At 42.5% G+C, this 26,373-nt stretch overlaps 2 protein-coding genes and 1 non-coding gene across 4 annotated transcripts in view; 1 reads left to right on the top strand and 2 right to left on the bottom strand.

The window, feature by feature from the left end:
- Nucleotides 1-16,548, top strand: part of ncanb (neurocan b) — a 62,384-nt gene extending 45,836 nt beyond the window's left edge. The window contains exons 15-21 of the mRNA XM_049726817.2: nt 1,878-1,994; nt 9,147-9,260; nt 10,542-10,700; nt 11,530-11,612; nt 11,673-11,817; nt 13,443-13,625; nt 14,643-16,548. Coding sequence (XP_049582774.1) covers nt 1,878-1,994; nt 9,147-9,260; nt 10,542-10,700; nt 11,530-11,612; nt 11,673-11,817; nt 13,443-13,625; nt 14,643-14,788 — 947 coding nt within the window. The 3' untranslated portion in view covers nt 14,789-16,548. The remainder of the gene's footprint in view (nt 1-1,877; nt 1,995-9,146; nt 9,261-10,541; nt 10,701-11,529; nt 11,613-11,672; nt 11,818-13,442; nt 13,626-14,642) is intronic.
- On the bottom strand, nt 8,456-8,526 carry trnag-gcc (transfer RNA glycine (anticodon GCC)). The gene has a single exon. It is a non-coding gene; the product is annotated as a tRNA-Gly (tRNA).
- A 3,092-nt stretch (nt 16,549-19,640) lies between the features above and the next one.
- Nucleotides 19,641-25,198, bottom strand: tm6sf2b (transmembrane 6 superfamily member 2b). 2 transcript variants are annotated; one of them, XM_049726874.2, is made up of 10 exons: nt 24,657-25,194; nt 23,524-23,627; nt 21,539-21,636; nt 21,357-21,460; nt 21,210-21,292; nt 21,001-21,125; nt 20,828-20,929; nt 20,624-20,716; nt 19,955-20,074; nt 19,641-19,877 (listed from the first exon to the last, which is right to left on the bottom strand). In XM_049726874.2, exons 1-10 carry the CDS (start codon nt 24,734-24,736, stop codon nt 19,641-19,643), a joined length of 1,146 nt encoding a protein of 381 aa, XP_049582831.1. In that variant the 5' UTR covers nt 24,737-25,194. The 2 variants fall into 2 exon arrangements, with proteins under 2 accessions (XP_049582831.1, XP_049582822.1); XM_049726865.2 differs by having other exon boundaries at nt 21,001-21,292; nt 24,657-25,198.
- Nucleotides 25,199-26,373: the final 1,175 nt, after the last annotated feature.

The raw sequence follows: 26,373 nt of genomic DNA, 5'->3' as shown, positions 1-26,373 counted from the left end.
CCACATAAGCGCGGGTAAAAAAAAAAAAAAATTGCTGCCAAATGACAAAATAGCATGAATAGGCACTATCTGACTTTAGTTTGACTTTTAGCAAGGTCCTGTTGTCATCACAAGAATAAAAGTTCTGATAAAGTCCGACAAGATGATTATTGCGACATCGGCATGCTTCCGTTCACGCTGGCTCCGAAAATTCTAATTGCATGCATTAGCTTCCATATGCTCACTAATTTCCCGAATGAACGGTTTCGAAGAAACTTCGGTCGGCGACCTCTTTAGAGATGTCTGGCACTTCTGTAGGCTGTGGGCGTATTTGCACACTTTATTTTTCAACCTCCAACATTAAAGTCGACTATTCTGTGCCCTCTGTGTAGAGAAAAAGCAATAAGGGGGCTCCGAGTAGAAATGGACTTGCCGCCGTCCTATTTTAAGAGCAGTGTGTAATTAATCACCGGCTCGAGGCTTTACGAGGCAGAAATGTATGATGGTGTGGCTCGCTCGCTCCTTTCGATTTTTCCCTCGCTGAATTTGGTCCCCAAACACAAAAGTGCAAAATACAGAATGCAACACTTTGATAATCTACGCGTGACGGTGGACAAGTGGTACAGAAGGCGGGCCGCAGATCGGGTTCGTTACGCGTTGTGCGTGCGTGTAATCGATATTTAATTCATTCTACTGATCATCCACATGTTTTCCTAAATCACAGTTAGTTCCATTTATGCTTTTATTGTTCTCCGCTGCCTCACAGTTGTCATGTGCTTTTATAGTCGACGTGTGCGGCTTAATATGGTTGAGCTGTGAGTAAAACGTGTTGTCGAGATTTTTCCCCGCACAAGAATGTCGAGATGCACCACTTATCTTTAACGACACTGCAGTGCAGATAACTGTGCCGGAAAACTTGCAGGTCGTTTTAAAGATGCGCACAATTTAAATGAAGTTTTTTTTTTTTTAGGAGGGTGAGCGTGATGGCCGCAGTTTAGTTGTACTTGAAAAACGGTTTTATTCAGCAAGCTCCTATTCCTTTTTTTTTTTTTTCGATTTAGTCGCACACATGCAATTTTAATCTCCTGTGGAAGAACTCGCAATTCCGCCGGGATCGGAGAGAAAGCAAGCACCTGCATTAAAAGCATTTTGATGTCGCTAAGCCTTCTCCGACAATGAAACATTTTCTGCATGTCCGCCCCGAGGCTCCCGAGCGTGAGTCGATTCTGTGATTTGTAAGCATCCTTCGCTCCCGCTCGCTAATTTGAGGGATGAAGCGGCCCCTCGACCATCCCCGGTCGCATTTGAGGCCTCAGCGTCACGTCCTGACATTTACGCCCCTCGGCGGAAAATCACGCTGTCTTCTCCCGACATATGTCATTAACCTTCCAATGATGGACGACGCTCTCTGCCATTCAGCATGTGACTTGGGTCGCGCTACAACGAGATGCCGGCATTCAATTTAAGAGTTTCCACCGTAATCTGACAGTGAATCATCACTTTTTCCTCGCAGCACATTCAAAAAAGCGCAATAATTACAACGCCATCTTCCATTAAACAGCTTTTCCCGCAAACGGGACTTATTTCCATAAACCATGTTTATTACTTCGCCCACACAGCAGTAATGGATCATAAAAAAATCGAAACTGCATTTATGAGCATGTGATGATCAGCTTTTTTTTTTAATGCACGTTTGTTAGACGTGACCTCGCTCAGAGTTTGACGAACAGTCGTCATGATAAAAAGTGGCGTGACGCACCAAACATCTGGCAGACGGTCGGAAAAGAGTCAGGCGTTCGCCTCGTTTGCCGTCGTAGTTTATCAACATTCCCCGGCGCTCTCGTAATGCTCTTTCTTTGTCAAGGAATGAATTATGCACGCTTTTTTTTGGTTCACAGTGGAGACCAACCCGTGCCAGACCAACCCGTGCCTCCACGGAGGCAGCTGCCTGCAGGAGGGCGACGGCTATAGCTGCTACTGCCCTCAGGGATTCTCCGGGGAGAGCTGCGAAATCGGTGAGTCCGATCCTCCCCCCCCCCCCCCCCCCGTGGTCGGGTCAACAGATGGAGTCATAGGCGGGCATATGTTGGCAGAACATTTAGCAGCTGTACGCCACTGCACGCAATGGCCCCGGGGCTCGCTTTTTATTGGCCTGCGGCAGATTCTAAAAATAAAATCAAACATGACCCACATCACAATGTTATGAAGGATTAGGCCCAGACACCTGACGTGAATTTTCTATAGCGATTATTAAAAAAAAAAAAAAAAAAAAACTTGCATCACCTGATCATTAGATACTGTAATGACCATGCCAGACCAGCAGGGGGCACCACTTGCACATTAGCTGCCGGTTTTAGCCCAAACCATCCCGTCAATGTATCTATTTTCTATAGCGTTTGTCCTCATTAGGGTAATTAGTGAGCTGGAACCTATCCCAGCGGATTTTGGGCGAGAAGGTACACAATGGATTGGCTGCCGGACAAGCGCAGGAACAAACGTGCATCCATTTTCGACAGTCCTGTTCTTTCTTTGTTTTATGGTTGAGTTGGAACCTGTCCCGGCATGTAGACAAACAAGCATTGACACACACACACATTCACGCCATTGGATAAATTTAGAATTTTCTTTGAACCTACCACAAAGTGAACACGACTGAAGTGGAGCATCACTAGATTTAACTTGCACAAAGACAAACAAAGCACGCTCAGTCAATAAAGTTAAAATGATTCATCTGCCGATATTTAACTCTTTTAAAATTGGCAAAAAAATGCTATTTTGCAATGCAAGACAAAGAACATCCCTTTAAAAATATTTACGTTGTAAATTTGTTGTAAAGTTAAACAAATATAAACGTCAAAGAATGCTTTCATTTATAAAACAGTCAAAATACTTTTTTAAAATTAATCGGCAATTAATCGATTGTCGGAAAATTTATCAATCTGACTGCGTAGGAATTTTACTCAAAACATCATCGTTACGGTTAAAAGAAGTTTTACATTAGACCAAACGAATTCACATCAAGTCCATTTTTTTAATGAATCAAAATCAATAAATGATCATCTCTGAAGGCGGTTATCATGTACCATACACGTCATGATCATTTATTCTCCCCTCATGGGAGCAGGTTCATCTCTCCACTGAGAGGGCAACACGTCCGTCGCTCTTTTTTTTAACCGTACGAGTGTGTCTGACGGCCGTGTGTGCGGCAGACACTTGCAAGGACACGGCGATCACAGGGGAGCTTGGAACTCAGTGAGGGGCGGAGACGCTGATGAAAGCGCTGGAGCGGCAGCGGCGCACGCCGGATGTTGTGGATGAGAGGCTGCGAGTGAATCATGAGAGGAGGCAGGCGGTGCGGGCGCTGCCTGTGCAAATATCAAAAGGGACCCTTCCGGCTCCCGCTGCGAAAAGAGAACAACGGAGGCAGGCGGTCGTCTCGAGCCGAGCCGTTCCATCCGTCCAAATTTTAAAAGGCCGCAAAGATTTTTTCCCCAATTCAAGGTCGACGTCGGTCATGTGTTCAAATTGAAAGAGTCAAATTTGGAATAAATAAAAATCCAGAGCGCGATTTTAACGAGGACCTTCATTATAAAAAAAAAAATATATCAGGATTGATGGAGGCTGTAATTTTTCGAATGACCCGTCCCGGCTGCGACAAACCAACTCGCCCTGTGGCGTCCATTTTGTTGTCAAATGCGGTTTCTTGCCACAAAGGCTTCTCCGAGCGAGCTTTACAATTAACACGCGCACACACATTGACCGCAGCGCAGCAAATCATCCCAGACACAGCGCGCGTGACTGTAATTCATGTAGTTAATGCGCATTTGTCACGAGTTATTGATGCAGCGCGCCCGTGTTGATTGATCTCCCCCGGTGTTAATGCGCAAGCACATCCATACGTCAGCATAATTCGCCATTCGAGCTTATTGATGACATGAGCCCGGACCATTAAAGGTCTAAAAGCTATTTTATTTTGATATTTTGCGTGTTGAGATTTTTTCAGATTTAGTTGAGAACTCCAGCGACGAGTAGGATTTGTAAACCAACCGGCAGAAATGAAAAAAAATGGCCGCCGGTAGTCGACCCGCCGTCCTATCACATGTCCTCCATTTGGTTTTGTGCTCGACAGGAAGCAAACTGATTTGATTTCCTCCCCTCTCCGCTCTCTCTGGCTACTTTTTCAATCATAACGATTAAGATCTAAGCCCACCCCCCACACTCCACGCTGCTGCTCTATCATTTTTCCACCTCTAGCTCTTACCCTTTTTTTTTTTTCTGACTTCTTTCCATGATTTTCCCATTTGTCCTTTCACTCTAATTGTCCCGCATCAGTCATTCAGGCTCTTTGGCTTATCAGGTTGCAATGCTTGTTGCTCTTAACTTGCTGTCTACCGACTCCCGACAACTCTTCTCTCCGACTCGTTTCATTTCCTGACACAACCCCCTTATCCTCCACACACCTACAGGCAGGAGAAATATTTCCCACTCCAATTCCTGATGCTATTCATGCATAAAATAAATCAAATTCAAACTCACACGCTCCTTTAGCCGTGTGCTCAGGTTGACAGTTTTGCCCTCCAAAATGATCTGCTCCAAATATGTTTACACATTTTATATGGACCCAATATGAACACAAGAAATGAAACTCGCTAGCTGGGCTTCGACGCGTGACCTCAGCCACCCTGCGAAAGCCATTCAGCCCGGTTGAGCGTTATTTTTTCGGGTAAATGTGACTAGTTGGGTAAAATCAAGCAAATATTTTCCATGTGTTAACATTTCGAGAATTGTAACAGATCTGTGTATTGTTAAATTGTCTGTCCACAAGTGTTGCTGCACCGTTGTGCCTCGTTAGCATGAAGCTAAAGAACTTGAAGCTTAAAGTTGAATATTCCGCGTTCTACTCAAAGAAAAACAACAAGGATAGCGGTTAGACAAACAAGTCAGCTCGCCACCTCGCGTGGGGATGGGTGCCCGTGGCAGCGAGCATCTTTGCCGTGATTGATGAGCGGCGCTTTGTCACAGTTTGTCGCCAGCTGAGGAGGCTCTTAAGAAGCTCTTCTGATTGGCTGCCTCTCCCCACCACCCCGCCTCCTCTTCCCCACGCCTCATTAATTCATCCAGGCTGCTGCGCTCCTCAATCAGCATATGATTGAGTGCGCACAAGCAGCCAGACCCTTGGCCAAAAATCAACTCCGCCGGGACCACCTGAGCCCTTCACTATCGCTACAGATGCACAAAAACATGCCCGTGTGTGTGTGTGTGTGTGTGTGTATCTGTGTGTGCTATTATCTCTGCAAAAAAAACCCATCCTGCAGATTGAGCTCACCTTTTTAAACCAAAGTGTCAAGCAACATATGCCTCGTGGTTCTCTTGTTAAGGGTTCAAACCTCAACTACAACCTTCTTGATTGTTCCTCCCTTGCTTGCATGACATCTGACACCTTCTAAAAATATGCATGTTAAGTTGACTGGAGATTCCAAATTGTCTCAAAATGTAAAAATGAGTCAGAATCGTTGTTGGTGTATATGCGTAAGGGTTATGGCGACAAATATTGAACGTTAGTCACCTTACCGGTCCAAGATATTTTCGTGTGTGTGTGTGTACGCTCTTATCTCGGTTGATGGGTTAAGCTGAAAATGAAGCTTCTAAAAGCTGAGCACGTAGAAAGTGGCTTCAATTGATTCTCCTGTGAAGACTCAGAGACGGGTGGGGGGGGAGTCTTATCAGCTGTCCACAAGGAGTGTCACACACGAGGACGTGCACACACACACACACAACAGTATGAATATGGACAGCATATAATCTGCAGTAGAACTTTGGAAGAACATCCACTAACACTCCACCTCTAAAGTTGCACAACTGTCTCCAGAAATAGAAGCGAGAAACCAACGTCACAATGGTTTCCGTCGCCATTAATCGATTGCGACGCAGCCAAGGCGGGCATAGCTGTGAGCTCTTAAAGTACGTCAACAATAGTGACAGGTGGCCTGTCGCTCAAACCTCTAGGGAAGCGTTCCATTTCAAACGGTCGCGAGCCGCCGTTATACTTTTAAGTGTACGAGCGTCTTCCGAGAACAAAATGGAGGAAGTGCAATAAATAGTGAAAAAAATACAAACGAGTGGCTAAAAATAAAGATGAAAAGCCGCGGATGATCACACTCCACCACGCTGCATCGGCGTGATAAAGTTTTCAAAGACTTGGGGATGGTCGATAATCCACAGATCCAACAACTTGTATACAAGTTATTAAAAAGTCCGGTTTCCGTAATATGAGGCAGAAACTTACCTGGTATCAAAGTTAATTTTCCCACTTCAAACTTCAAACTACACGGAATACTTAATGAAGACAATTCGAATTCGTTACGAGACCATAATGAGCCGCAATTAACATATATCCCTTTGTCCTTGTCAGCAAACGTACGGCCTTGCCTAAACGTCCGCATTTTCCTCATTAATGTCCGTCTTTATCTTCTTTTCCGCTCCTTTAATGCTCCTCATCCTAATGAAGTGGCTTTTTTGCCCTCCTTTCTTTTGTGACAGCTATTCACTATTTTCCAAAGTACGTACCGCCAGGGATGGAAATAGACTTCCTTTAGAAGTCTCCTTCAAAAACTCAAGGCGGTAGTCAGAAGTTTCTTTGAGCTGCTTTCTTTCTTTCAGTATTAGATTTCATATATAAATGTTCACTTTTTTTTATTGGTCTAAAGGAATGTCAAGCTGACACGTTGGCCTTTGTAAAATGGCTAGTGAGCTGTCAAACGTTAAGTGCTGTCACTTAGCTGTCGCTTCGGCGCTGCTGCTTTGCCGGCCGCCTTCGTTCGCTCCAACGTCGGCAATCGTCGGAACTTTGAAGACGTCGCCGTCCTCATTTAAAAGAGTCGATTTACCCCCCTGGTTGTCATGCTGGATGAGTCGTTAACACGTCAACCCCGCAGATTTAGATTTTCACTTCTGGCGGCACCAAAACTACACATCTGTCTGGCTAGCTAGCTAGCTGGCTAGCTTTCTGCTATATTGGCCGTTTAAGACACATTTAGAGACATAGACTAATAAAAGTTTGACTCGCTTGTTTTAATCTCACAGCAGAGACTTTTGCAATTAAAAATACAAATGGAGTAATGACTTTGGAGTAACAGCTTTTCGTGGATCAGACTCAGAGAGGCTAATGAGGCTAATGCTGCTAATGTTCTGTATCTCCTGCTAAATTGCCATGTCAAATAACATGTAATCTTGAAATTATCAAACGGGAAGGCCATGATAGTGTTTTTTTTTTGCTACAGACAGATAAATGACTGCAATTTTCCCGTGACATGTCATAAGATGCTCTGATGTTTAAAATGGGCATAAACATTGCTTTAAGGAATTGAGCCTCTTACAATTCACACTCAAAATTACGGCTATTTTCGTGTCAAAGCAGACAAATTATATTTTGTCGGGAGGAACATTTACGGCAAGGGAATGGGACATTTGTTCAACAGCCACTGCTTTCTTTAAAGACTTATTTTTTTTGTATATACAGGTTTGTATTTAAAAAAAAACACACTATTACTGCCAAATAAAGTACCATGATGCACAGCTGTACTCGGCCAAAGCATCGATTGCTTGTCTCGAACGTTTACTGCACTTGTACCTGGACCGTGAAAGTGCTAGCTAAAACCACCAGGAGCCCCAGCCGTGAAATTGCTGATTAAGGTCGAGGTCTCACTTATGAAGGCGAGGGGAAAAGAGCTGTTTACTTTTTTATTTTATACCCTCTTTTTACAAGCTTGTCGGCTGGAGGCAAGGCTCCTAAGCCTGGCTCTTCCTCGGGTTTGGTGTAAGGAATGGAAGAGGCGGATAAAAACATATAATGGAATTGTCAAGTATCAGTGTTGGCAAATTACTCTCCCAAAAAATTGGATGGGTGCAACCCGACGTATTTCTCCTCGCAGCCAACCATGAGTCAGTGAATGCGGCAGCGCGTCTGTCTCGCATCCAATCCGTCCTTTGATATCAGTGGTGGCTCCAGCGATGATGCCGTCACGCTGCTTTTGCCAAACACACTCACGCAAAGCCGCCCTAATCCGGGCCGGGATTGTGCCCAACTTTGCACAGCGTCACCTCGCTGTTGCATTTTTTGGAGCACTCGTTTACCTCCTCCTCCGGCTCTCTATGATGACTTGTAACGCAAATCGTCTTTCCCCATTGAAACAGATGGGAATGGCGATAATCCGGTCCCACCCTACGTGAGGCATTTATTTAGCTCCTTCTGGTTAACCTCGAAACCTGGGAGAGATATACAGAAGATGTTCCTAGCTGACAAAAAGCATTACATGCATTGGCCGGGAATTTCATTCCATCGTAGAACCACCAATGGGTTTGAGCTTCCTCACATATGTAATCATGTGGTCACATAAAGCAGAATACCACATGCTGAGGAAAAAGCATGGCGCAGAAGAGCCCACGCTGAGGTCCCCAGTAAGTCAAATCAAAAGGTTGCATTGGCCGGGAATCGAACCCGGGCCTCCCGCGTGGCAGGCGAGAATTCTACCACTGAACCACCAATGCTTACATGCCTTGAAACTGCATATTTCTGTCCTGGTATGGAGCAGGCTGCCTTAGAGAGCCCTGACTAACTCAGCAGCAGCTGTCAGACAAACGCCAACAAATTTTATCGGATTCAAGTCCAAGTCATCCATTTTGTCTTTTTCCAAGCCATCCAGATTTTCTGACAAAGAACCGAATTAGTGGTTCCAATGTCCCCAGCAAGTCGTCCAGGTCTTGAAGAGCAAAGCAGCCCCACACTACCAAAACACGACAATTAGTAGTAGCATGAAGCTTACTCTATTTCCCTTTTACCGCTTCAGAATTACGGGACTGCTGGTGTTCTACTCTGGCGATTCCTCTTGTACTTCCTCCTCACATTGCGTACGCTTCCCTTTGCTCTTGCAATTACCCTGATGTGCTCCAGTGCATTCCTGATGACGTGCAATCAATTGGCTTTAATTAGAAGTTGTTTCTTTCCGGACGCTTTCGCTAATCTTTCGCACACTTTATCACAAGGTTTTTTTTTCCTTTGGTAGGCAGGTCGTTTGAAAAGTCACTGCCGGGATTGTTCTGGTGCGTTAGTATGCAACGTGTTGTTTCACCTTAACTTGACCTCCTCTTTCTCTCCGTCTGTCCTCCAGATGTTGATGACTGCCAGTCGGACCCCTGCCGCAATGGAGGAACCTGCATCGATGAGATTAACTCTTTTGTGTGTCTGTGTCTGCCCAGCTACAGCGGCGCCACGTGTGAGAAAGGTAAAGATTATTTTTTTCTTTTTAACTCTAGCCTGAAGCGACTACGCCGATGCATCGGCGAAATTGGCAGTGAAGCATCGAGTTTGCCGTCACACAGACTTAATAAAGCGGGAATTATGCAGCGTCGGGTGATCCCCCCCTCCCCAAATATGATAATCCTGGTGACAGTGTTCCTTCAAAATCTTAAATGCATTCCATTCCTCAAAATAGACACAAGTCTAAAAGATATGAAAATTGCTAAGATGTGATATAAAGTGGATTTTTGTTTTCTGTCACTTTCGCTGCCGACTCGGGATATTGAACGATATCGCCTACACTGCGCTAGTGTTGAATTTTAGGATGGATTTATGATTTTTTATTTTTTTTTTGCTTATGTGGACCACTTTAGTAGAGATGGAAAAGAGGATTACAAAATTTTACATTACATTTTGGTGCATTTACTACCAAATATTTAATATAAAGCAAATTTTAGTGGAGAAAAAAAAAACAAAGGCAAAGAACCGGATTAACATTTAACACCAAGTCATCAACACTGCCAAATTTCATTCCAAGACGCATTTAAATGTCTTTGAAGCTGGGAAATCAGATTAAAAAAAGATGTATATTTTTCTGAATATCAATTAAGATACTCTAAAATGGCCAGCAGTACACACACACATTGTTTTTTATATTAAAAAAAATAGTGCAAGTGATGTGGCTAAATGAGCCCATCACTCTTTTTTTATTTGTCACTTAAATTCTGTGTGAATATTAATGCTGAGCTAGCGTCTTCTCTCGTAGGCAGAAGAGGGTTAAAAAAAAAAAGAAGACAAGTTGAATAATGTCTAAATATTTGAAGAGGTTGATGTGATGTGGAGCTCTGAGGCTGCCTCTTGTCAGCGAGAGCGAGAGGAAATCAGCGGAGACTAAGCTGGAGATCTGAGAGGGAAGGAAACATGCTGCTTGATCTTCCTTTTCCTCTTTTCTTGATGTTTTTTTTCTTCCTTTCCTTTTTTGCTTTATTTACTTGCTTTTAAAACCATTTTGTCATGTGGCCAAAGTTTGTTTATTGCCTTAACAAGCCAAGAGTGGAACGTACGACAAAACACAATTTAAAAACTAAATAATATCAAATAAAAAAAATATATAAATAAATATAAATAAATAATAATAAATAATGATAAATAAAAATAAATAAAAATCAAAACATGACAAAAAGGAAGTGACATTGATTTTTTTTTTTTTTTAAACAGGCCTTGCAACCTTATTGATTTTTTAAATTTTTTTTTTTTTATTCTCCAGACACGGAAGGCTGCGAGCACGCGTGGAGGAAGTTCCACGGCCACTGCTACCGCTACTTTAGCCGCCGGCACACGTGGGAAGACGCTGAGAAGGACTGCAGGGAGCACAGCGGCCACTTGGCCAGCATCCACAGCCTGGCCGAGCAGAACTTCATCGGAGGTGAGTGTTGAAATTTGGCGAGAGCTGCTTTCCTACTTTATCGTGGTCTAATATGGTCAATAACTTCTCGAGGAATGTGCTCACAGCCCCTTTCGATGCTGATGCAGGCATCTGTGACACAGCGTGTAATCTGCTGTCATGTTTTGTGTCACTGCCATTGGTCTGGAAGCAGGTGATCTGATTTCGTTTGTGCAAAGCAAATCGATGGCGTGCCCGCACGGGCTACGATACGAGCAACAGCATCACATTTTTCGCTCCGTTGCAGAGCAGGGAAAAAAAAAAAAAAACCTCCCCATATGCATTGGAGCTCCCTCGCTATTTCTTCCGCACACAAACAACAACATAATAAAAAGCGTTTAATCGCTTCAAGACGAGGCATCTCCACCCCTGCAATAAGGGGATCAGCGTCATTAAGAAGATTAATGTGCCCGCTGATGATGTTAATCAGATGTAGCGTGATGTGGAGACGGCACACGATGGGATTAACCCTCATCCCGCGCCGAACGGCACCGCTGACATTTTTGATTTCACTTGTAAACAAAAAAAGTAGTCATCACATCGGAGGGATTATGAAAAGACATGGAACGTGTAAGTGCTACGCTATGCTATGCTGTCTCATGGCTTCGCCTTGAAGCTCTAATATCAAACATGGGGCCCGTGGGCCGAATTTTGCCCGCCACATCATTGAAGGCGGCCCATCGGAGCTTAAAGGAGAATTTTATATCAGCACATAATTATGATTATGGGTAGTCATGGTAACAAGCCAGTGTCAACAAATTAGCCGCACTCGCGATGCTAAGCTAACGTCCGAAATCTTTTTCATGCTCAGGAATCAGTCACGAAAACACCTGGATCGGCTTAAACGACCGCACAGTGGAGGATGACTTCCAGTGGACCGACAAAATGGACCTGGTAAGATCTTAACCAAACAATCAACCAACAAAGTGAATTTATTTGCTGGCTCTCACGCAGCAATATGAGAACTGGCGCTCAAACCAGCCCGACAACTTCTTTGCGGGCGGCGAGGACTGCGTGGTGATGATCGCTCACGAGAACGGCAAATGGAACGACGTGCCGTGCAACTATAACCTGCCCTACGTGTGCAAAAAGGGAACAGGTAAGGAGAGGAACAATAGGTGAATGTGTGTAAATGTGTCTCCTGCCTCTCGCCCAAAGTCAGCCGGGATCTGCTCCAGCTCACCTGCACAATAAAAAATGGATGACTGCATTGTCTTTAAAAGTGACAGCTCATTTACCATTTGCTCGTTTCTAAACAAAAAGGAAAGATAATGTTCCCCTTCCAGGCAAGCTGTTGCGTCTCGGTCCCCAGCGTCCCGTTCACCCTCGACCTTAATCAGTCTCTCACAATCACGGCAACCTTTTCATCTTCCCGCCAAGGCTCTCCAGCATCTTGAATTAACGGGAGGCATTCACCGGCTCCATGCTGAGCAGCTTCTAGTTAAGCACGCAATGGACGCATTCTCCGTCCTCAACTTAAAACCAATTTTCTTTTATTTCATTTTTAAAGCAAGTACGGAGGTCCTTAGATGTTTTTCATTAAGAATTTTTGACAGTTTCAGATGTAAGCAACCTCATGTAACAACCTGCTTTGCCAATTGTAGCTAAAATTATAATTTGTTTTGTTCTACAAACAAGTGACGGAAAATCAATCGTTGAACAATGACTGCAAAAAAACGACGAAAACATTGCCAGCGATGCAACGCACACCCTCTGAGCTGATTAAATTCGAAACCCCACGTCTCGTTTACTTTGCGTGTCGGAAAAGCACACCGCCGCGTTGACTTTTGGGAAAGATACGACAAATAATCTTGATATTTGATGAAAAATGTAGCCATCTCTCACCAGCCGCAGTCGTATCATAGCAACAGGACACAGATAAGACAACTGATGATATCGTTTCTGTTTTGTCCGCGGGCACAAGGGGGTGGGGGGGGGGAGGGATTTTTCTGTGAACACCAAACGTGTTGTCATTGCCTTTGTCATGACGTTACGAGAACGACATTCGCAGTCTGTGTAAAAAGCGGCGCGAAAACCCCGAAGGAAACTGTCGAGTTCCCCAAAAGTGCGCCGTCTGGAGAGCGCCCGCAAAGATCAAGCGCTGAGTATTTTACAAAATACATTGTTATGATCCCTGTGTTAAGGAATCAAGTTCCACTCAAGCGCTCTTCCTCCTTCGGGCCATATTTGCCGTCGTAAGTCATTTTAATGACATTTTCCCTTATCCTCACCTCGGTACTTTTCTCTTCCCCCGCGCTGTCGAAAATGTTTCAGCAGTGCACCAAGGTGAGGTTTATAGAAAAAGCAACCCTTGGGCTTTTTATTTGCGTTTCAAGTGACTGAGCCGTCTCGCCCTTTCTCTCCGCAACTGTAAACGTTGAGCTCCGCATTTAATCAGACTTATTGTTTTCCCCTTGCCACGGCTCGTAATGAGTTTTTCCAGACAAGGACGGCTGTAGATTCATGATTACGAATAAGTAAATGAGCGGCGCATCTTTCGAATTATGAAGAGCGAGAAGAGAGACCTAAAGTAAATATTCAAAATACAACAACTGGTTTTAGGTTGCCGGCTACTCTGCGATTCTAAATTGTATCGTCTCGGTGTTTAGCCGCACTAATAGCTAGCTCATTGCTAGCTAAATGGCGCTAGCTAAATGCTGCTAGCTAAATGGTGCTAGCGAAATGGCGTCTTCATTCTCTGTTGTCTTTATTTTGCTTCTCCAGTGCTCTGCGGAGCGCCTCCTCAAGTGGAAAACGCCTTCGTGGTTGGCCGCAAGCGCTCCCGCTACGACATCCACTCCACCGTGCGCTACCAGTGCGCCGACGGATTCCAGCAGCGCCACGTGCCAACAGCAAAGTGTCGCGCCAATGGCAAATGGGATGAACCGAAAATCATCTGCACAAAATGTGAGTTGTTGTTTTTTTTCCCCCGCAAGCAATTCAAGCGACCATTCTTTGGGCTATTCTCGAATATTTTTTACTTTCACTTTTCTTTTTACTCCTGTATGCTTGCTCATAAAATAGAATTTCAGCTTCACTGCAACTTGAAAAAAGCAAAAAAGATCACAGTGGGGTGAATTCAAAATGGCAGACATCCGTGTTTAGTTTTGGCTCTTTGAAATTTCTTGTTGTGACAGACATGTCCGACTGATTCGGTGTCTCCTGAGTGAGTTTCTTTTTCTTTCACTTTCCGAGTTTCTTAAATGAAAAAAAAATGTTTTAGTTAGCCGCATCAAATTTTCATGAGTAGACCATTACGAATGTGTTAACAAGCCTGCTATTCTAGTTTGAGGCGGCCATTTTGTGGTCCCCCAAAGACAAACAACTCCTGGCATTTTCGTCTGCTTCCTACCAAATGTAAATGAAGTACGTACAATAGACAACTGGACAATAAGCTGAATTGTCTTCTTGATGGAGCATGCCAACCATGACTCACCATAAAATACAAAAACTCTTACAGAGGATTTTAATTATGGCTTGTCTCAGTCATGAAAAGAGTCATTTCTATTGTTCATATTTATTTGTTATCCCAAATACATTTCGAAAAGTGACAGTGTTCACTTTATAACCTTTGCGTCTAATAACGGTTGCTATTAGGGCGAGATAAAAGCTTGATACATGCGTGACTATTCCACCCGAATGTCATTTCACTGATGAAAAAACACGGAATAATGGGTGCCTCTGTCTAAAAATGAGTAAGATTGCTTTTCCTTCGCCACTTTATCTTCTCCCTTTTTTATTCGTCTTAATTCTATAGCCCAGAGTTGTAATGTTCTTATCATTGAGTGCAGACAGAATTTCTTTGTTGGCAACTTCCAGGAAGGGACAGGGAGGACATTTCGTAGTCCGGCCTGCGAAGAAAAGCTCATGAGTGGGTAGCATAATTTAAGACATTGGCTCCGGCGGTTTGTGTTCTCCCCGCAGCAGCCCGACGGGCCCACCGGTACCGGCGCCACCACCACGAGCACCACCACAAGGGCAGACGGGAGCGCAGAAAGCACAAGCGACACGGCCACCGAAACGGCGGCCGCCGCGACGCCGACCGGGGCCTTAAGCAAGATCACTTCTGAACCAAAAGAGGAGCAAAAAAATCTTCTTCTCCTCTCCTCTATTCCTCTTCTCTGTATTTCTTACTCTCTCTCTCTCCTCCTTCAGCCCGTTCCTACACTGGAGTCCTGCTGTATCATAGGAAATTCCGGGACAATAGCCGGGATGATAGCCGATCCCTTCGTAATCCTTTTGACCTTCCTTTTCTCCCCATTTTCACTCGCTTGAGTACAAATTGTAAATAGGACCTTTTTTGTTTTTGGCTTCTTGACTTTCTAGTTTGGTGTTTTCTTGTGTGTGTGAAAACCGTCACATCATTCCACATTTGCCCAGGCGGGAAAGACATTGCAAACTCTGATTGTTAAATTCTTCAGTATCATTTCAAACAGTAATCGATGGGATTTAAAAAATAATGTAATTTCGTACATTATAATGCAACATTTTCACAATTTTACACACTCGTGTTAAAAGCAGTTAAGTATTTTATACGTCACATCAGACAGTGACGATGACGTCATCGATTTGTCTTTTTGCGGGATGCCGTGTCTCCGTGTGAAAGCTCTGCCGTTGCCATTTTACACTTTGTTTCTGTGTGAAAGTAAAGGCGTGTGTGTGTATGTGTGTGTCAGAGATAAATGACACTCAGTTGACTCGAAAGGAAGGCAAGATACAAGCAGAATTTTTGCTCTCGTCTTTTTCCTAACAGTTTGCTGTCTTTTCTCTCTTTTTCGCTCTAAATTCGACAGTTAAGACTTCCGCTCGTGGGATTAACTCCACATCACTGACTGCGGTATTTCTTATCCCTCGTCTTTTTACCCACCTTTTACTTTTCTTTTAATCTTGGGTGCTCAGCAGATACAAGAATACACTTTGCTTTCAATGTTAAACACTGTGAAGTCTACAAAAAAAAGAAACTCTCAAGTACGTGCCCCAGATTGGATCCTCGAAACGCTTATTTTCCATTTTATCCCTCAATTATCTGTCAACCAATCAACTAACAGCAGCAGGTTAAGCTCCGCCCTCCATGATTTGCAATGACATGCTCAAAAGGTTGCTGAACAGAATCCATGTCTTAATTCTCACCTTGACAATGAGAAGGAAAATCTGAGCTGCTGTCCCACTACTCCTATCACTTTAATTAATCTCTTCGTCTTTAATTAAGAAAACGGATTATCTGCAGCACAGCCGGGCTCATTTTGACGGACGCACAGCAGGAAAAAGCTCCGTCCGAGTCAATCCAACCACTCGCCGTCGTCAGGCCAACGCAAGCACGCACACGTGTTTTCGATTCGAGTTTATCTGTGAGCAGAAAACAAGCCTTCATCGTGCAATTCCTCGTAAAGAGCCGAGTGTGAGTTTGAGATGACACGATTAGATCACAATTACGATGAAATGGCATATCTTTTCACATCTTCTTTGCCCTCATGCACAGACATGCTAATTGTAATTAGTGACAAATTAGGGTGACATATTAAGGCAAGAGTGCAGTGAATTCATTTGAATAATTTCCAAGGAAAGGTATTTGAATAAGGCCAAGGAATTAATTCATTTTAAAATCTTCTTTGCCATGTAAATATACTTGTTTTTTTTTTTTAAACTCCGTATCTGGCTAATCATCATGCAGCTCTTTTTTTTAACAGGCTTGTAAGTGTGCGTGTGTGTGTGTGTATATTTATTTATATTTATTGACCTGTCCTCATATGAATTCCAGTCCTATCATTGTATTCTCTCTTTTTTTCCAGCCAAACGATCATTAAAAAAAAAAACTTGTTTGGATCAGTCACTTGGCTCTATCTTTTTTTTTTGGGGGAAGCGCTGTAAATACTTTTTTAGGTGCATTGTCTCAATCCCACGCACATTTTGACCCGTATGTGCTTGGAATAGCTGAAAATGTCCTCAGCTAGCAAGATATAAATTATACAAACAATTTTCTTCCAGTTGGTTGTGGCCGCAGGCCTAAAAAGAGGTTACGAGAGGAAGGAAGGCAAGTTCCCTGGTTGCCACGGCGATGGACGAGAAGGTGCTGGGTCTTAAGGTGAGAGGAAGGACTAGACAAATGTTTGTTTGGCAAGTCGACGCCTACATTTGTAACCTTAGCAGGCTTCACGTCATCAGCATGAGGTGAGTTTTGTACATTTAAAAATACAAATCTGCCCTATATTGTTCTCGTTGCCTTTTAAAATTGTCTGTTTTGTTCTTTCCAATGTTTTTTTTTTTTTAACTTATACCACAATTTAGACTGAACTGTCGAAATGCTCCATATCAAATTAGCTGTACAGAAAATTTATAGACAAAAATCAAAATTTATTAAAACTATTCTCAGATTCTTATTCTTGTCGCTAGGAAGAATCCATTTTTCAGCCAAAGACTTTTCGTTGGCAGGAAAAGCCAGTCGAGCAGCATAATGAAGATTGTAAATTAATTTTCAAAGTTAATTCCTGAATAAACTCGGCACTCAAGCAATAAAAAGATAAGGTGATGCGAATGAGCAGATAATTCCCGCGCCTCCTTGTTTGTAACCTTGTTCTCCAGTCGATAGCAGACTCCTTTGACAGCTTCTACGAATCGATGGCGGATCGCTCGCATTATTCTGTATTATCTGCTAACGACGCCGTCAAAGTTCAAATAGATTAGAAGAAGCAACAAAGGATTTGGCGTCCTCGCACCAAGTCTGGCCGACCATGAATTTCAGTGCAACCGCAATTGAACCGACATAGCGGCATCAAATGTCCTTGCGCCACCCCGCTGGGGTAAACATTGGCAATTTAGCCAATTAGCATTCTCCTCAAACTGACTGCTTTGCATGCATAAAATGTGTCACCAGCAGCATTCCCACTCCAATTACAGAACACATCAGACAGGATCATTCACAGAGATGGGGCAATTTCAAAAGCTATTTCCCACAAGCTAATGTTGGCTAGATTTGGCATCTGTTTGTTTGCTCGCTAGCGCTAATGGTGAGATCACATGCAATCAGCGAGTTGAATTTTTACATATTTACGCGAGGGGTGACTTTTATTCTTCTCTGATAATGTTGATGATGTTTCAGCAAAATGGCCTCATCAGAGCGTTAACGGAAAATCTACTTTTGACTTTTACACAAAGAGGCAAAGAAAATGATTTAGAAATATATTTTAGAATATCAAATAATATGCTGGAGATTTTTTTTTTACATGACTTTAAATGATTCCTTTTAGTATAGACCAGATTTTCCAAATCATTTTAAGCCATAGACAATGCCCCATTTGGCATGATTTAGAATTTTCTTTTTAGTGTTAGCAGCAGAAAGTACACAAAACTTTTATAGTGGGTGGGAAAAAAAACATCCTTGCGTCTCATATTTCATATTTGTTTGATCTAACTATCCTGAGGGTGACAGGCGGCGCAAAGGAACCCTCTGTGGGAATAAAAATATAAGAAGATAAAAAAAGCACACAGATAGGACGGCGGCCCACTCAAGGTAGAATAAACACATCCTGATCTAAATCCAAATATCCCCAAGGCCTCTTACATCACATTCTTGCCCTCTGATGGGTGGTAAAGAACATAAACAGTGTTTCCAATTAATTGAATTCTGCCTAGCAACAAGTGACCAAGCACGTTTCATAATTATGCATCTTTACTACATTTCATACACAAGCTAACTCACTGCGCTTCATAAAAGTGCAACATTTAAATGCGCTTACAAATAAAAACATTAAAGACATTATAAAAATTATTACAAGAATGTACAGTGCCTTTAATAGTTTTTAATGGTTTATTCAAATCAACTATTGCGCAACGTTCACACAATGCTGCCGCCAACTGGCCAAATGATCCATCATTGTGTTTTTTAATGCTAATTCTAATTACAGTCGATACCTAAAAAATAAATTGCCTTCCCTGTGGATTAGGCTAAAAGGGTTTTGTTCTATTGTAAGAGTAAAAAAAAAAAAAAGGTGGCAAGTTTGGATTGTGTAAATTACTTATTTTAGTTTCCGTCCTTCTCCCTCATCAGCCTTGCCATGTTCCTTGTCTGCGGAATTTCTTATATCACTTTTAAAAAGTGTGAACTTGAGGCACAGCACATCAGCCTTGTGAAAAACTTTGGCACTTACATTTCAGATTATGGTTCATAATCGCCTCCTTTTTCTCCCAGCCTTTCATACGGACAATCGGTAGTGCTCACAGTGTGCGATACTCAAACACCACACAAACCCGACATTTTCCTCTCCACTTGCTGGTCAATTGAGCGTGTTTGTTTGCACACACAAAAGCATCCAGAGGCTCCGCTGTCGCTCGTTTGATGCATTTTTCAAAAAGTAATGATGAAATCATTAAGCAAGCCGCCCACATAGAGTGCGGAGAAAAGAGGAAATGTAGAGGAAAAGATGAAATGTCCACACACGCTGGATGAGACACAAGGCACAGTGGGAGGGGGGGGAGGCCTGTTTTGTACCCAGACATTGGCTGCTATTGTAATATGTATTCAAGTCATCGATGTCCAAGAAAAAAACTCCACATTTTGTCTGTTTTTTTAAAATGTTTTTTTGTGTTTTGCATAAAAAAAAGAAAAAAACTTTGGAGAAAGGATTTTTTGTTGGAAAACTATCTATAGTTTTTTAGCTTGCGAGAGTTGGCCAGCTAGCTAGCAGTTAAATTGAGTATCTATCTAAAAAAAATATGAAACTTTCCACCAAATGCTGTATTTAAAGATGCCAAATCTTATCTCCCAAGCTATCTATTTAAATATATTTATTTTTCTAGCTATCTAGCTAATTAATTTGTTGTTAGCGAGTTAGCTGGCTAACACGGTGAGGTAGACATTCTAATTATTGATACAAGACATTCAAGATGTAGAAAATAAGCATTTATTTTGGCATTCAAGTCATCCCCCTATTTCTTTTTGTACTTGGTATCTTTCTCCTCACTATTTGGCAGACCTGTTTGCCCAGGGAAGGGAGCGACCCTTAGAAAGAAATAAGGGTTACTGCGCACACGCAAAGCCACCAGGAGGGGAGTGATGGCGTAGAGCAAATTGGCCGCCAGCACGGGCCAGAATACATCATTCGGGATGCGAAACGGGGTTTTTGTGTGATTGTGGAGTGACCCCCCGATGTGAGCCCACTGGCACTGTGAAAAAAAAAAAAAGCAGAAGACACAGTTGAGTTCACCTCATCTGAGTGACCTTATTGAGCTTGTGATGGTACCTGGATCATTGCTCCTGAAAAGTACACAGTCCAGTCAGGCATCCATGTGCAGCCTGGCTTGAGGAGACCGTAAACAAACGCTGCCAGCAGCGGTAGTCCGTAGAAGAACATGTGCAGCATCTATTAAAAGTAAACAGGAGTAGTTTCTAAATATCCAAAATGCGGCATAGGGACCATTTGCGGGCCTGCCGTCCATTTTGTAATGGCCCTCGGGGTGCAGATGAAAAGATTGTCTTATCAAGCTCTCAGCATGCATCTGATCAATGACTCGTAATTGTGTGTGGACAACTTATTTCGATAACCTTTTGACACATGCGCACACACAATCGACGAACACAGTGGGTTACTGAGAGGAAATCAAAAGGCGGAGAGGGCCGCGTAAATAAAAGCTTATCTGTGTGCAACAAAGCAACGGTGCAGTGCATACACAAATGTGCAATAGTGTCTGTAATGATAAAAACGGCTTTTTAATCAGGAGCAGAAAACCGATAAGGGCTCTCGTGTATTTAGAAGTATATTACAGTGTATACACAAATGTGTCCCCTACGTAATTATGGATATAATATGCAAATTCTACACAGAAAGGCAATTATGCCACCGTGTTGACGAAAAGTCTGCCATAGTAAGTCCAGTCTAGGCATGTAAGTTAATTTAGTGATTAGAACACACCATCACTCTCGGGTAGCCTGCCGGATCACGCAAGTAGGGCTCGTAGTGCTTCACGTAGAGGGAACACACTCCTAAAGGGGAGTCCAGCGCCACCTACAAGGGGAGAAAGTTGTATTTCGCTGCCAGCACAATTAAAATTCACGTCTATAGCCCTCAATGGCAGTATTTCCTGAAGTAGAGTATAAAAAACTTGCCACCTCTCACCAGGCCTCGGAGCACCGTGAAGGCCATGGCGGCCAGCAGGAGGAGCACGAGCATCATATCCAGCGGGCGCCAGATGAGCTTCATACTCTGAGCCTGCTGAGCCTGCGGGTTGATGGACACCGGCGTCACAACGGGTGGAAAATCATCAACAGCCATCATTTCACCACGCTCACATTATATCCACCAATCAACGGCCTGTCCTTGGGCCGAGCAAAGAGTGTGACCGCCCCCCACGCAGGCATCGCCAGGAATAGGAAGTTGAGCCAGAAGGCCGGACGAATCTCGGCGCCGTATTTCCCTGGCGGGAGATAACGACAACGCTGATGGTACATGACAGCGGGGGATGTCGAGCCTGACCCAAAACGTGGCATTTGAGGTTCACCTGCCACAATGCCGGTGATGAACACGCTCATGTTGGCGCATAGGGAGCCGGCCCAGAACAGGCCCAGCGTGCGGTAGCCTTTTCTGAGACACACACAGATAATGAGGGTTCTGCCACTCACGGAACACTCCGTGAAACAGTCCTCACCTGTCCACGATTCTCCCAATCATGACGAGGTACATGATAAAATGAGCTATTCCGTCCCAGTAACACATCATGATGGCATAAGCCGTACCCAGGTAAGGCTCCCCCTGAAACACACAATATTTGCTGTTATGTTTTTATTTATATTATTTTTTTTTAGTCTTCAAGACACCGAGGAAACCTACGGTCTTACGATAGAATTCCATAAAGCCGGAGATGACACCATCGTACTCCAAGGCGCTGGTCAAGTCAATAATGCAGGTGAAGGAAAACTCAGCAAAAACTGCAAAAGAGTATATAAACATGGAAAAGGTAAGTATGTTAGCTTAATGCTATTTATATGTTCTATAAAATTTATTATTATTATTATTATGCCAGAGATTGTCAACCGATGGTCCGCGGCCCTCTCGTGGTCCATGGCGGTATTGCAGGTGGTCCGCGAAATTAGAAAATAACAGTTTTTAAAAATAAAATTGATTTGTTATTTAGACTTGATTTATTTTCCAGCTTATTTTGTGAATCATTGACTCATTTAAATCGGGTCAAATGTTGCTGACATTCCCAAAATAGACATACAGATACAAATAACCCTAACTTGTATAGGTCTATCATCCAAAATAAAATAATAATGTCCCTTGGACAAAACCAATTGAAAGCCCCTGGTCTGTGCACTCCCACTAGCAAAGCCAGAACTTCAATTTTGTAAGGGGTGCTAACCTTGCAGCTAGTTATTATCCCAGAGAAGCTAATGATTGCGTTATGCAACGGTGTTTATTATAAATTAAGCCTTGAGTGTTGAGACGGGGTTGGAGGCGTGTTTGCATCTTGAACACAGTAAACAAAACATTCTAAAGAGCTCGCCTCGGCGCAAAGGCCACAGGGTTCTCTTCCAGAGTGAGTCGAAAAAAGGCCATTTAATAATCTTTTATGAACAGATTTTTTTTTTATGAGCAAACCGTCTGTTTCATCCCGTGGCTAAGAATAAGCGTAATGCCTTCCCGTGACGTGAAAGCAATTTCCCCGCATGTCACAACATGACAAATGGCTTGCACTTTCTCTACATTTCGTGTTACATAAAAAGGTGTGCACCGCTACTCGTAAAAAGCGAGGGACAAATCGGGAACGACTCGCCATTGATGAAATGTGAATAAGCACCGTCCGCAAAAAGTTTCAATTCACAACCGAGAGACTTTCTAGATAATGACGCTTTTTGTGTCGATATTACGATGTCGTCGCACATAATGAAGAGTGCAAAGTTTTCATCCCACTAAATTAATAAGGTGCTGGTGCACTAAATTAGTTTCATTCTTAGGTACCCACCCGCTCAACCTTTCCTACCCTTGCTTGTGGCGTACCGCAAGGTTCAATTTTAGGCCCAGTTTCAATTAGATGCTGCGCCAAAGCCAAATTACTGAGCACCTTTCATTTTTACTAATCAAATGATATTTAATAGTGAGAGGCTGACACATTAAAAATTAAACAAAAAAGATTCAAGATACATAAAGATTCACTCTTTTATGAATAAAAAAGTAAGTCAGTCGGAGGTATTCTGTTGTGGCCCTGCAGGGTTTAGATACCACACAACGAAACCACTGTAACGAAAACACACATATCATCGCCAGGGTGTACAACCATCCTCATAATCCTCGTGGCAAACTAGTTTATCACTGGCAATCAGACAGCTCTGATATGGGGATTATGGATCCCTATCACGAGAGAGAACCTGTCTCGGCTTTGCTTCGATTATTATTAGAACACTCCGTCTGTCACATTGCTTTTGAGCCTTGTCTATTTCCAGAAAGATCTACAGTGCTCAATAAAATCAAGTCTGATGGGTGACTCATTATTATTTTCATTACGTATGGTTTGTGAATTCCCTTGAGAGTTCGGCCATGTTACAGGAGAGTCACGCTAAATCTGCCGGAGCCAGACGAGCGTAAGCAGCTTTCAGCGTATCAGGTAAAATCACACAGAATGCAATTTGTTGTTTTCCCACAAAGTTGCGAAAGTTCCAAATCCTTTACTGATTTTTTTTTTTTCTTCTTTAAGCAGGCGTCAGAGCTTGGCCCAAATTCATTGCGGAGGATTTAATTAACTTCTACAGTCAAACACATTTGCAAGTACAGCAAGATTTAACGTGTGTGTGTGGTTGGATAATCGACGAGATTACCAAAGAACAGAACATCTTTGGGCGGGTTCCCACGAGTGATGAGAATGTAAAAGATGAAGACCAAAACCAACACGGTAATGCCGATCACCAAGATCACATATGGCCTGTGGAAACACAAACATTTATCACCAAATATGATTTTTGGCAAAGCAGAATACATGACGCCATTCTGGCTGCTCAGAAATAGGTTCATAATGAGTTTTGAATGTTGAGTGAGAAGCGGGAAAAGTTCAAGGAAAAACTTTTATCATTATATAAGCTCTCTATCATCACAAATCCGTCCGATTCACAGAGTTGACCCTTGTCGCGCTCTCGTATCCACCGCAGCGTCTCTACCTCGTTAAATTCTGCAGCGTTCATCCTTTGATGGCTGCCAGCTTCTTGCTGCTACGGCTGTCTGTGTGCGCTGCTTGTTAAGCACACTTTTGATTTATAAAAAAAAAAAAAAAAAGCGGAAAAAGCCTAATCAATCAACTGAGAGAAGAAGCAACATTACAAAAGTGATGGGCGGGGGTGCAGAAAACTTGACGCACACATTAGAAGCGACTCTTCAGTTTTGATCTCAAAGCGACCTCTAGTGGAGGTAAAACATATTTTCATAAATTAGTCCTATAAATTCATGGGATTCAATAGCTAATTGGTAATATAATCTAGCAGTAATCCATTTTAAGGAGAAAACCACTGACTCGCTTTTAAAGAATATGTTGTGATTCTACGCTTCAAGGAACAAATAGTTCTTTAAATAAAGAATTTCCACGTAATTAAATTGTAAGCGTTAAGCAATTTAATTGGTCTAGTTTAATATACTTTGGTAGAATCAGTGTAATTGAGTACGGTTAATTTAGCTAAATTACAAGGATGGGTTCAACTTAATTAGATTCAATAAACTTAATTCAGTGTAGAAGAGTTTATTTGTGTAGTTTCAGTCTAATGGAGTCATCACGGTTTGAATTTTGAATTCTGAAATCCAAATCATACCACTTTTTGTGGTTTTGGATTGTGAAGGTCCCAATTGTAAATATTGGCAAGAACATTCCGCTGTAAACTTTAGCAGTGATTGTTCAAATATGGAAGAAGAAGAAAAAAAGCTTGTGCCAGTAACAGGCAGCAAATCAATAAAGGTTGCAACTTACTCTTGGAGCGCAGGAATGGCGTTCATGCAGTACAGAATGCCCAGGGCGGAAAAGGAAAACAAAAAGACAAGCGTCTCCATTGCTTCAGGTTCAAAAAGCTACGCGGCCTTGACTCCCAGGCAGAACCCGCGGCGGTGTGGAAATAAACTGTGCGAGGTCGATAGAAAGACAAAAGACTTGACCAATTTGACAACAATGCCAATCCATTTGTGTGTATTTATAGAACAAAAAAATTCAAACCCTCTAGGCTCTTACCGCGTGGCTGCTCTTGTTGAGGATTAATGAAACTTCAGCCTGGCTTGGCCTTCACGGGAGAACCAGAACAGAAGACAAAAAGAGGCTTTGGGGAGCTTGTGCAATTTTGATCCGGTCAGAAATTTGCATAAGTGTTTTCAGCCAAAAGGTCGACTACATACATACTTTACGTCTTACAGTGGAACGATCAGCTAAAATTGGATTCACTCTCTAAGTAATCGAATTTTTCTTTGGCTTTTTTACGTAATGCCACCACAGAAGGGCAAAGATGATGGCAAATAAATTTAGGAGGATTTTAGAACTGCAGTGCCTGGAAAAGAATGAAACCATTTTTTTGTCCAAGATATCATTTACATAGCAAAATGAATCTGCGCTGATGCTAAATTTTGCAACACATTATTTTATATTATTTATTTTATACTTTTTCAGATATAAGATATGAGAAGGGGCCCGTGTCAGTACTCAGATTGAACACTAGATGGTAGCAAACGTCATAGCAAACTGAATTCGTTGAACTCAGACGTCACATTGTCTTTTTAGATTCTACTAACAAATTAGATTAATTAATTGCCTTGCAATTAAGGATGTTTTAAGTGGATTAACTTCCTGCTGTCATTTTGCAAGAGCCCCCATCCAGTGATGTCAGATATTTTTAATCAGCAACAATGACAACTAACAACATTATTTTTTTTCTTTTAAACGCAGTCATCATTTGTTTGTGGGTGTGCTTCCCACCAGCCTCTTTTCTCAGCAAAAAGGGGGGGCTACCAGGAAAACTGCGTGTGCGTGTGCACGCGCACAAGTGTGTGCACGCGCATGTGTGTGTATGTGAGTGTGTGTTTGTTTGCTGGAAACAACTGGAGCTCTTCCAGCACTGTTCAATAATGTGGGATGGACCAATGGATGCTAAATCGGGACATTTTATTCCGCATCTTTGATATGCTATGACTGTGAATATCATGTGGTTTTCTTTTATTTGCGTGATTTAACACCCCAAATTATGCCCCCCCCCTCCCGCAAAAATCTGATTTCCTAGTTTCCCCTTAAAAAAGCGAACAACAATGACAATATTCAAAATTAGTCTTGCTTTGCTTTGCTTTCTGTTTTTTTCACCCTTTCTTGGATTCAATTTATTTATCTCATTTATTTTATCGCCGCGATTTTCCCATCAGAATTATTTTTTATGGACTTTCACAGAAATAATTGAATTCACACAAACAAAAATTGGGAAAAGAAGGGTTTCCTTTTGTAAATAAATAAATAAATGAAAGAATAAATAAAGGGGAAAACACTTGCTGTTGATGGTTTCATTTTAAAGCACTCCTCTTTTTCTTTTAGTTTTGTAATTAGCTGTCCCACTAGTTAATTACAGCATTCAAACAGGATATAAGGAACTAAAAAATGTGCCCAACCCCAAGCCATTGTTGCCATTGTTTTTTTTAGTTAAACCCTTTTTTTAGTT

This window comes from Syngnathus scovelli, chromosome 10 (assembly GCF_024217435.2).
Source record: "Syngnathus scovelli strain Florida chromosome 10, RoL_Ssco_1.2, whole genome shotgun sequence".
Taxonomy (NCBI): Eukaryota; Metazoa; Chordata; class Actinopteri; order Syngnathiformes; family Syngnathidae; genus Syngnathus; species Syngnathus scovelli.
Note: the sequence above shows the minus strand (reverse complement) of the source record. Positions and strands in the feature narration are given on the sequence as shown.